This window comes from Vombatus ursinus, unplaced genomic scaffold (genome assembly GCF_900497805.2).
Source record: "Vombatus ursinus unplaced genomic scaffold, bare-nosed wombat genome assembly UNPS02014812.1, whole genome shotgun sequence".
NCBI lineage: Eukaryota > Metazoa > Chordata > Mammalia > Diprotodontia > Vombatidae > Vombatus > Vombatus ursinus.
Genome location: NW_020954590.1, coordinates 92,952,076 through 92,964,772, shown reverse-complemented (window position 1 = coordinate 92,964,772; position 12,697 = coordinate 92,952,076). Strand labels below are relative to the sequence as shown.

Below are 12,697 nucleotides of genomic sequence, written 5' to 3'. Positions count from 1 at the left end.
GAGGAAATCAGTCACAGTCACTCCTTCTTACATAATATAGCTAAACAACCTGTCAAACTTAACTAAAAGGTACTAGCAAGTAATTGAGAAAAAAAACTCTTATCACAAGGAAAATAACTTAGGATTAAGAGGTAGAAGTATTAAAGACCAAATTAAGTCAGCAAAAAATTGGGAGCTTACCCCATTACCACCAGTAATAATATTTATCAATCAAATTTTAAAGAATGATAATACATTCAAACTAAGCAAAAGATAAAGGATGAAGGGAACGTGAATATATTTACAAAAATAAGATTATTTTTAAATGGAATACTTTGGTATGGTTGTTTACAAAAACCAATAACTAAAACTTCATAGAATAAAAAAGTTGGAAAGGGCTTTCCGAGTCCATTTAGTGAGTCCAGTCTTTAGCTTAAAAACAATTGCTTCTCCAGTATCAGCTGTACTTGAAAATCTTCAGTAAGAGGAACCCCACTACTACTCAGAGCTTCCCATTATAATTTTAAAGTTTTTCCTCAAGTAGTGCTAAAAATCTGTTCCACTGTAACTTATACCAATCATTTCCTGATTTTATCGGCTGGGGTTGAGAAATCTATTCCTTCTTCCAACATAAAATACCTGAAGACAGCTATTGTCTACCCCTTCATTTTATTTCTTCTCCAAACTAAATAACTTCAGATCCCTTAGTTAACATCCCTCCATGACCTCTAGTCCCCTCATCACCCTGTCCACCTTCCTCTGGATGTACTCTGACTTGTCAATGTCCTTCCTAAAATATGGAGCCTAGAAGTGAACACAGTATTCTCACCAGTGCAGAGTAGGATAAGACTATCACTTTGTTCAGGGAAACTGCTTTTCAATGCAGCATTAATTTGGGGGCAGTCTCACAGTGCGGCTTCATATTGATTTGGTAGTACACCAAAAGAAGAAGAAAAAAAAACCTCAGACTTTTTTCACAAGAAATATTGCCTAGTCAAGTATATATATACCCAATCTTATATTTGAGTTTAAGAGAATTAATTTGTAATATTTCAAATGTATCCCTATTTCATATGAGAGTCAGTTCAATGTTGCCTGTCAAGATCTTTATCTGGATCTTCACTCAGCTGGGAGCCCAGACTCTCATCAACTACAAATTAGATAAATATACCATCTGTACATTCATCCAAGGCATTGATAAAAATGTTGGGAAAGCTCAGATCCTTGGCAAACTGCAGTAGAGACCTCCCACCAAATTAACAATTTGCCCATTGACCACTCTTTGAGTCCAATCATTAAACCATCTTCCTAACTGTACTGTCATTGAACATAGCTTTTTTTCCATTTTTTTTTCACGATAGTATAGGAGCCTATGCTAAATACTTTGCTGAAATCTAGGTAAAGTATACAGCATTCTCCTGATCTAATGCTTACTACAGAGCCTGGTACCTGGTAGGCATTTAATAATTGCTTATTGGTTGACTGGTCTACCAGCTTGGTAACCTCATTAAAAAAGGAAATGAGTCATTCTGGCATGACTTGTTCTTGATGAAGCCATGCTGGCTTTTGGATGATCTGTTCTCTCAAGTGCTTAATTTAGTCATTGGTACTAAATGAAATGCTTAGGGAGATTATTAGTTCCTACACCAATACCACTTTCAATACAATGCACACTTTTTTTTATTAAGGTGCTTCAAAAGCTAGGCAGCAGTGTACTATCATTTAGCCCACTTAATACATTGCAACTCACTAAAAGCAGCCTCTTGAATCATTTAACATACATCTTATTGATATATTTGGGAATGCTTTAGGAATGAAGGAAAAAGATTGTCATTTGATCATAAATAGTAATATACTGGCTAAGTGGTATACTGGTAACAAAGAAATAGTGAGGCATACTCTCAGTTACTAAACAGGGACACTGGGAAATTAATCTTAGTATTCAGTTTTTAATATGTGCATATATTTGAAAGCTTTAGCACATGCATAAAATGTACACCTGAAAAACTTAATATTTAATGTCTTTACTGCTGTTTGTCAATTTGATTAAAAAAAGGTAATATACATTTATTATTTAATGGATATAAATAATTTGACCATCCCCAAACTGCTAACAAATACAGATTCCTCCTATGAGTTACACCTTCATAGTTTTTTCACAACCATTTTTAATTTTTTCAACACAATAATTTCATTGCGATAAAAATCCAAGGAAAAATCAGTTTTCAAACTACTGAAATTGTACCATATTAACAAGTATTGAATATTGGTATGTTCTTCTTGTAAAGAGTGGAATTTTTTTATTATAACAGTATTTATTATAAGGAGACATGCATTTAACTTAATAAATTTTGCTAATAACTTTCACACATCAAAATTCTGAATACTTATTTTTATTATTAGCTCATCTGTTTCATGGGAAAATAATTTTTCCCATTAAAATCATTTAAAATATAGATTAAGCTTCAGAATAGTTGATCTAAAAAGAAATTTACAAACTGTAACAAATATTTCCTTCTACTGTGTACTGAGCACTGTGCTAAGAGCTAGAACCCTGCCCACAAGTAGCTTATAATACATGTTGGGGATAAGATACTCATCAACACAGAGAGTTGTCATCAATAATTTTGCATTAAATACATTAGAGAGTTACAAAGCAAAGTTCTATTTGAGATTTGAGTGAGAAAATCATTACCAACAACATGTGATGGCATTTAAGTTGGACTTAAAGGAAGGGGAAGGAATTCAGCAGATGAATGATGAAAGGAAACATTCTAAGCATTGAAAAAAGCTGGGAAAGTGTAATGCATGTCTATTGGGCAGCATATTTTCATTTGCCTGGATTATACATTTAAAAATAATTACTTTTAGAAATCTTTCTTTTTCTATTATTCATGTGAAACCCCTTTTGTGACAACTACCAAAATGACACACATTTTAAAATAATAAAGTTGAAAAATATTTATGCAAAAATATCAAAATACTTACATGTCAAAATACTTGCTGAAATGAGATGACAAATGTGACAAATGAAATTATTGCACATTTCTATTTTCCTCTGGTTGTACCTATTTGACCACTTCTTTTTCCATGTTGTCTTTCCCATTAACTGTGAGTTCCTTTAGAGCAGAGAATTTTTTTGTTTATTTGTTTTGCTGTGTTGTGGAGTTTTGGGGTTTTTTTCCCCCTTTCTTGGGATCCCCTTAGCACAGAGCCTGGGACATAGTAAGTGCCTAATAAATGTTGGTTGATTGACTGCAAAACTAGATGTTTCAAAGGTAGATTCTCAGTCATAAACATGTAGTTGAAAGGAGCCATAGAAACACATGTGCCCACCACTGCCAAACACACCCTCATTCATCTTAGAGATAAAAGAAACTAGGCCCAAGAAGGTTAAATGATTTAGCCCCGGTCACACAATTAGACTTTCAGAGGAGGTATGTCCAATCTAACGCTTTCTTTTGGAGAAAAATGGTCAATTTATAATATGCAATGTACTTTAATATTCTGACAGTCAAGGCCACTTTATCCATTCAGGTCACCCAAAAGGCATTTTTGGTATACACTGAATGGCCAATAATAGCCCCCAAACCAAGCCCTTGTGGCTCTTTGTTTAGGTTCTGATGGCTTAGAATGAGTGTAAATAGCATTTGTTTTCTTTTCTGGACAGAAACTCTGAGTCTTTCCCTCCAAGACTGGTAGTTTTATGACAGTAAATTGTCTCAATTCTTACTTAGCCCTTAGTCATTGAATGGGCATTGCCTCAGACAAACCAAAACCTGGGAAAGACTTTAATTTAGAAAGACCAAGGTCACCCACTGAATCCTGGGCCATTGCCAGTGTTTTTGTCTTGCCACTGGACTTCAGTTACTCTGACAACTTTGTGCAGCTCTACCTCACTTAAATCCAGTTCACATGCAAGTCAAGACATAATCTTCATCATGTTATTGATCCTCTTAAAGAACAAAGGACGAACAATGACAATAGGATACATAGTGTTTATATGACAGTACTAGCCTAGGTTGCTGCAAACAGTCATTTATGTCAAGATCATAGGTGATTACCTAATAGATGCAACAACAAAAATAACTTTGTTCAATCAGGCCTTGGAGTCAGGAGGACCTGAGTTCAAATCCAGCCTCAGACACTTGACACTTACTAGCTGTGTGACCCTAGGCACTTAACCCTGATTGTCTCACCAAAAAATAAAAAATAAAAAAATAAAAATTTTAAAATATCAAGTAAAACACAAAAGAAGGAGAAGTATACTAGTCATAGATGTATGCCACTGAAAATTAAAGGATGTGTTGAAGAGTCCAAAGAAAGTGGCCTTTCCTTATAAATTAGTATCTCCAGATTTTCTTATTTTACTGATGCCATTGTAGTGATTAGATCAAGACCTAGAATACTGCAGAGCCATAAGCCCCACTCAAGGGGGCATCCTAATAACATACATGAAAAACCAAGTAGATAAAGAATGCCTATTGTGCAGACTATACTGTGCCTTTGGGTGAACCATAGAGGTGATCCTTTGGTACATATATCTTGGACAGACATCGCAGATGGACAGTGATCTGGGCCAAGAATTCTATAAACAAACTAAATTGCACTGAGAAAACTATGCAGAACTTTGAATGGCCCCAAATTTCTACAGGAAACAAAAGCTCATCTTTTAAACAATATTCTTCCAGTGATACCATGTGTCTGTATGAATCATCTCTGAAAAATCTAATTGCACATCACCCAAAAGGCAGTGGAGAGATAACTGGGCATAAAAAGTGTCATAAAAGATACATAATCAGAAAAGGAGGGTGCCAGTCATGTATGAAAATCAAAAGTTAAACCATGGATAATCTGAATGCTGTTCTGAGTATTTGTCCTTGATAAAAGACCAGTGACATCACAGGGTGATGTCTTGACTTGTGAATGAATTGGATTTAAGAGAGACAGAGCTTCACAGAGTCATCAGCCTCACTCTGTCTTCCAGAGTCACTGAAATCCAGTGGCAACAAAAGTCAAGACGACTGGAGATGGCCTGGGGATGCAGTGAACGACCTTGGTGTTTGATGTCTTCCATGTCTGACCGAGCTCTAAGGGCTCCACAACCATTGGAACAAGTTGTTCTCATCTGCCCCTTCTACTGGGGGGAAGTCTTCGCATTGCTTGGGTTAGATATTCCCTCTCAACCTGGTTTAGCCCATCTGCCAAGATGGTTTTACTAGGGTGTGACTGCTTCACATGCTACAGCTTATGGGAGTCACAGGTGAGAGTTGGATGACAGGTGGACACTAAAGTAGTGGATGAGCAGCCCTGACAAGGGCTTGGCAAACCCTGCCAACAAAGGTGCTCATCCTCCCAAAACATTCCGTACATCCCTGTTCTGGTACTCAGTCTGGAGAAAATGGAGACCTCTAAGACAAGAGTTGTACAGGATGAGAGACAGTGATTGGGTTGCAATCTGCATGCCTAGAGGAAGTGTTTATACTTAAGAAGATTAATGAAATCACTGATCCACACAAATCCTACTTTTAGGCTTCTCAGTTCCTTCTGCGTTCACCTAGGTGGATAAATTAATTTTTCTCTGTTATTAATTTATTATCTTGCCATTTCTGTAAAATACCAGCATGTTCTCTTCTGTTCCTCCAATCTCTCTTTGTGGGTATGTCTGCATTTGTGAATGTGTTTCTGTGACCCTATGCCTTCTCCCTTTTATCCTACCACCCCTTTCTCTGATTATATTCGAGTCACTTTTTTTCTGTAGCTTTCCTACTTACGGGGAGCACAAGCCCCCCACCCCATAATAGAGAAAACATTAATACTTTCATTTATTCACCTGTGTGCCAGGAATTGTGATAGATGCTAAGCAGATATATAACTCATTCTTTGTTAATGCTCACCAATCACAGTTAGGTGGTTATTAAATATTAGATCCTATCAAAAAATTTAAGTGTAAAATTTGAGTCTCAGGTACTTATTAAATATAAAAGTGTGCAAAGATATTTTCATGTATAGATGGATGTCCTTCTCTATGATCAAGACTACTCAAAAACAATACTTTAGGGGTTGAATATGTCAGCCTAAAACAGAAAGCTTAACAATGTGAAATACATTCATGTCACTGTAGTAGCATCTCCAGATAAAACTTTTCTCTATATCACATTGTTCCTAAGAGGTTTTATAAAATATACCTAATGGGTTTGCAAAAGTAATATTTTTCTACCACTTTTGTTTCCTATTAGAAAACTCCTGAGCATTTATATAAAGCAGCTAGTATTAACCTCTCCCTTCATTTGAACAAATTAGAAAAAGATGGAAAACTGTGTAAGTATTCTCTAAAAGTGTAATTCTACTCTATTTTTTAATATTCTGTCAGTATTTCCACAGTTTTTTTATCACTTGCTGGTGTAGAAAAAGTAAAGTGAGTTCACTCAACCCAGTTCTTTCCGAAATCCAACTTCTAACCCTCTGGCCAACCTATTATATGTCAGAGGCACAGATGGTAGAACTGGCCAGTTGCACAGACCCAGAAAAATACAGGGGAGGGAGGGAACACAGAGGGAGACTGAGAGTGTGTGTGTATATTTGTCTGGGGGAAACAAAGTCTTACAAAGAATCAAAGTCATTCTTACTGGTTTTTTGAGGCAGCTAGGCCGTGCCATATATAGAGCACTGGGCCAGAAGTTGGGAACACAAGTTCAAATCCAGACTCAGACACTTACTAGCTGTGTAACCTTTGGCAAGTCACTCTGCCTCGGTTTCCTCAACTGTAAAATAGAAATAATAATAGCACCCAACTCTCAGGGTTGTTATGAGGATCGGATGAGATATTTGCTTAGCACAGTGACTGGCACAAAGTCAGCACTATATAATATTAAGTTGTTATTATTGGTCCTATTACATTAGAGAACCAGGTCAGCCACAGAAGGATATCTTCAGTTACTAATCTATCCTAGGTCACAGAAGGTATGTTTTCTGAAAATAATTGGGAACAAGCCTTAGTTACCCAGGAAATAGTGAAATGGTTACTCTGGTATTTATTTGCTAAAAATGAAATTAATCTATTAAAACAATTCCGTGATATTTATGGAAGTCTCAGTAATCTATGAAAGACTGCTTTCTAAGTACTAATCTATGAAACATTACTTTGTGATTCTTCATGAATTGAAAAGTCTTAAAACACTTTCTAGAGAAGTTTCAATATTATCTATATCTACAAAATGATGCAGGTTTTCACATGAGGCATAAAACATTATTTTGTAAATAACATATCTTTAAGTTAGTTTAATAAATTTCTATTCTCTGTCTTTTCACAGCAAGCACAATGACTCCTGAAAAGAAATGGAAAGCTAATCTCTAGTTTCATGCTAGTGAATAAAGAATAAATAATCTGAAGCTTTGACTGAGGAAGAATATTGAAAAAGAAACTAGCTACAAATAATTAACATCATATCTGCTCCATTATCAAAAACATAAGAATTCCACAATCTATATTTAGAGTATTCACTGTAATTATAATTCATCTAACTTTTTATTTTCAAGACTTTATGAAAATAGATTATAATGATTTGTGAGTTCTTAACAGACTAATTAAAACTTCTGTACTTTAAAATTAATAAAATCAGCTTATTTTAAACAATCTGCTTTGAAAGTTGTCCACATGATCCAGTTGTCAGTAGCCAAAAGTAGCAATATATTTTTCCTCAGTTACTCTAAAATAGGTCTACATCTTTAATCCTTCCTACTTCTTAAACTCTAATTGTTAACACTTATGTCTGATAGATCTATGTTATCATACATTTATCATTTTTATTATCTTTTAATAAAAGATTCAAAATAACAGGCCCTTGTCTTCAAAGAACTTATTCAAGATACATTTCCTATCTTTGAGGCAGCTAGGTGGTGTAGTGGATAGAGCACTGGGCCTGGAGTCAGAGTCAAATCCAGCCTCAGACACTTACCAGCTGTATGAGCTTTGGCAAGTCATTTAACCTCTGCCTCAGATTCCCCAACTGTGAAATGGGGATAGTAACAGCACCTACCTTGCAGGGTTGTTGTTGGGATAAAATGAGATAGTATTTGTAAAGCTCCTAGCACAGTGCCTGGCACTAGGAGGCATTATATAAATGCCAGCTATTATAATTATTTACTCCAGGAAAGAGATAGAATATTCACAAATAAACATGGTATGAGGTAGAATATGATAATTACATAATGCATGTGTTATTGGAATCCTAAGCCCTGACAAGAGATCTGGGTACAATTTGGGAGGCATCTCTCATATAATACCACTAGTTCATGTATAAGAATGTCACTATCTGACTTGCATGTACACACAAAGCACACACAAATTAGCTCATATACCTACCCCAAGCTTTCCTAGGAATATCATTATATCTCTCACTGTTTTCTCCTCAAAATGACACTGGTCCCCTTTTATTTATTTTTCTGAGGAGCTGGGGTTAAGTGACTTGCCCAGGGTCACACAGCTAGTAAGTGTCTGAGGTCATATCTGAACTCGAGTCCTTCTGACTCCAGGGCCAGTGCTCTTTCCACTCTGCCACCTAGCTGTCCCTTCTGGTCCCCTTTAAGCATTCAAGCTAAGAAGACATCACACGTGGAATAAATTTTAATTAACCTAACAATAACACAAAGTGGGCTCCTAACCAAGTTCCCTGACTGTTAGGAAGTCTCTCCTCCCTTTTCCAAAAGGAATCCTCTTGTCTGACGGATTCCAGTTTCCCTCTGAACCTATACAGTTCACATGACTCGCAGTATGAATGAAATAGGGCTGAATTGCTCCTGAGTGCACTTGGCTCCCTGTCAGCGTAAGCTGTAGTACCTCGCAAAAGCAAGGTCCGTGGGTTTCTAATCCTCCCTGATATTTGTGGCTCTGCCTTTTTGCTCTTTGGTACATCTTTCCCAGCTGGGCCTCTCTTCCTAGTACTAGCAAGGGCAAGGTCTAAATGTTTGTTTCTTCCCTTGTGATTAGGTTAACCATTTTCTCATCTTTCTAGCACTACCACCATGGTAGAAGTGATTCCCCATAGAAACCACAAGAATTTTCAGGCCTCTCCAGGTACAGTATGCCCAGCATCTATCTATATGTCTTATCATGGACCACATGTTCCCGCATATCTATAACAGATGCTTTCTTGGCATGAATCCAGAGTATGGCTATGAATAATACAGGAAGAGCTAACCTGCATATCTACTACAAATGGTATAAAAGAAATTGGGAAGCAGAAGAACCACAAAAAACTTTCGTGAAGGAAGCAGCATTTGAGAGAGCTTAAAGGATAATCAGGACTCTGACTGGCAGATTGGGTGGTGGAGCAAATGATCACTCCACAGGGAGGAAGGGTTGTGAACAAAAACAAAGAGATAGGAAAATATCAGGTATGTCTACAGAAAATCTACTTTAAAGCACAAGGTGAATGAAGGGAATAATGATGACCTCAATTTTTTTTTCTAGATTTTTTTCCTAACTAAAATGCCAGTACTCTGCTGTAATTACCTTTTTTCAAATTACTAATAATGGAATTTTTGGTTTTCCCTCTACCAGTGTACTTTAAGGTTACTTACTTTTAATTACTATTACATAGTTGCTTTTCCATAGAGAAGTTTTGAAATATAACTATCTTGGTTATGTTAAGGTTATCTCTACCAATGACTTTTAAAACCAGATTTTTTTTTTCAGTTATATAGACACAAATAGGTTTTAACAACTAAGAACAAGTCACTCAGTAGGCACAATTGATTTTTAAAAATCTACCAGTGGTCAAATGGAATCCATGACCAAATCTGGCCCAGAACTGGAAGGTCCCTACTCCATAGCTAGCACAGAAAAAAGAAGAAAAGAATCGTCCTTTTCTTCTTGTATTCTGGGCTCATCACCCTTGAACATATCAAGACTAAAAAAGGGACAAACCAATAGCTTATAACTATGATAATTCAGAATCACAGGATTTGAGTTGCAAACAATCTCAGAAGCCAGCCAGTCCAAGGCTCCCAAACCTTCCCTCCAGTAGTACAGCAGAGATTGGCCCTAAACCTCCAAAATCAGAAAAGAGGCTAGAAGCACAACAAACAACAACAACAAAAAAAAAAAAATCCCACCATCAAAAGCTAACAGGATGACAGGGACATTGAAGACGCAAACAGAAGAGAATAACTCTAAAGCATCTACATGTAAAACCTCAAAGAAAAACATAGCTTGGGTATTTCTACTCCTACCACTACCACAATTACTACTACTACTTTCCAGAATGGCTGAACCAATCTACCATTTCATCAATAGTGGATCTATGTGCTGGTTTTTCCACAAAATCTTCAACATTTGTAATTTTCTCCCCTTTTTTTTTTGACCAATTTTGCCAATCTGATGGGTAGGATGTGGAACTTTAGAACTGCTTTAATTTGCATTTCTCTATTATTGCTTTGGAACATTTGTTTGTCATGTGGCTATTCACAGCTTGGATTCCTTTCTAGGAAAACTATGTATGTATATCCTTAGACTATTTATCAATAGGCTACAACAACAACAACTACTACTGTTACTAGTACAAATACTACTACTGCTACTATACTCTGAAATTTTTTTTTTAAAAAAAGAGGAAAAGGAGGTACAAAAACGTGCAAAAATAGCCCTTTTTGTTGTAGCAAAGAACTGGAAACTAAAGGGTTACCCATCAATTGAGGAATGGCTGAACAAATTAGGGTATATGAATCAATACTACAATGCATTAAGAAATAATAATAGCAATAATAATCGCTAACGTTTATATAGCATTTTTGTGTTTTCAAAGAACTTTGCATATGTTAACTCATTTTTTCCTCACAACAACACCACACCTGCAATAGGTGCCACTATTTTCTTACAAATGAGGAAACTGAGGCACATAGAGGTTAGGTGACTTGCCCAGGACCACACAACTAATAAGTATCTGAAGCTGGATCTAAATTCAGGTCTTCCAGTCTTCATAAGGAATACTCTACCCAATACAACCTAGCTGCCTATGGCAAGAATTTTCATGGTTCGTGCTAACCACTGCACAAATAAGACAGCAGAGGTTACAGACAGGTACACTATAGTTTATCCATTCATGAGTGTGATAAACACCAATAAAAGGTGATGGACATTTGTGTTTCACAATTCCAGAGATCACACACACAGACAGAAACACACATACACACACAGACATACACACACAATTATATGTTGTCTGAGGAGAGATCAGGTAGGTCAAAGCAGTTTTGAGTAAGATTAGGTAGGATGTGTAAACAGTATGTTTTTAGTAAAAGAAAAAGGATGCTTAAACTGTTAAAAAAAAAAGGCCTTTAGCATAGCTCTTCACAACAGAGCAAAGAAAATTGTATCTTCCTTATTAGTTAGTTAATTAACTTGTGTTAAGCTTCTACAATGTGTCTTATTAGATAGAATAAAGAGAAGTGGGTGAATTCCTGGAATTATTCAAAGTCCTATGAGTCCTTCTTTTGTTACTTTACAGTTAACTGAGGGAAGAGAGGTACTGAAGGAGACAGTACATTTAGTGTCACACAGAAAAAGAAATATAATAACAGCAAATATAGCACAAAATGGAGTCAGTTGCATTCTCCCCAAAACCCCTAAATGATGATGGGATAATCTGATGATCAAAGGGATCAAATGATGAAGGTTTCAGAGAAACCTGGGAAAACTTGTATGAACTAATACAAAGTGAAGTGAGTAGAACCAGGAGAACAACTTATATAACACCATTGTAAAAACAAAAAACTTTGAAAGCCATAAGAAATCTGATCAATACAGTGTTCAACCCTGATTCTAGAGGACCAATGATAATCAATTGGTGCTACTCACCTATTGACAGAGAGGTGGACTCAGGGTGCAGAATGAGATACACATACACACACATGTACATATGAGAAATGGTGGCGGGGCAGGCAGAGAGCCCAGTTGCACAGCAGATCACTCAATGACTTCTTCGTTTTTCCATCTAATGTATGAGCAGGTTCTTCTGACAAAAGCAATGCCAACTGGGCCTAATCTTGATAATACATTTCTTTTTGTTTTGTTTTTTTTAGTTTTCAACATTCACTTCCGTAAGATTTTAAGTTCCAAATTTTCTCCCCCTCCCTCCACTCCCCCCTCCCCAAGATGGCATGCAATCTGATATAGGCTATACATGTACAATCATATTAAATATATTTCTACATTAGTCATGTTGTAAAGTATTAGAACCAATAGGGAAAACCACAAGAAAGAAGAAACAAAAAAGAAAAACGGTATGCTTCAATCTGTGTTCAAACTCCATAGTTCTTTCTCCGGATGTTGATAGCATTTTTCATCAATACATTTCTTAATGTCAGGAGTAAAATACTCTCTTACTACATCTAACGCTAGCCTCAATGCCTCTGCACAGGCGATCCCCCACATGTAGGACGTACCCCTTGCTGAACTCTACATCTTAGACTCCTAGCTTTCTTCAAGACACAACTTGGATACCATCTCAGCTTGGATGTGACATGTCAGTTCAGGCGCACTTTCAACAGGCCTTTCCCTCCCCCCAAAAAACTCCTTTGCCTTCTTTTCTAGATTTGTTGTATTTACTCCATCTGTCCCAGAGCCTGCAGCTCTACCACTCTAAGCCAGCAGAACTTCCAAGATGGCTGATAGTGTCTGAGCCCAGCTGCAGTCTGTTGTTGCTTAGACTCAAACAAG

General features: G+C 36.6%; 1 protein-coding gene across 1 annotated transcript in view; it reads left to right on the top strand.

The window, feature by feature from the left end:
- Positions 1-7,615, top strand: part of LOC114054084 (endoribonuclease LACTB2-like) — a 45,302-nt gene extending 37,687 nt beyond the window's left edge. The window contains exons 6-7 of the mRNA XM_027877187.1: positions 6,219-6,300; positions 7,293-7,615. Coding sequence (XP_027732988.1) covers positions 6,219-6,300; positions 7,293-7,336 — 126 coding nt within the window. The 3' untranslated portion in view covers positions 7,337-7,615. The remainder of the gene's footprint in view (positions 1-6,218; positions 6,301-7,292) is intronic.
- Positions 7,616-12,697: the final 5,082 nt, after the last annotated feature.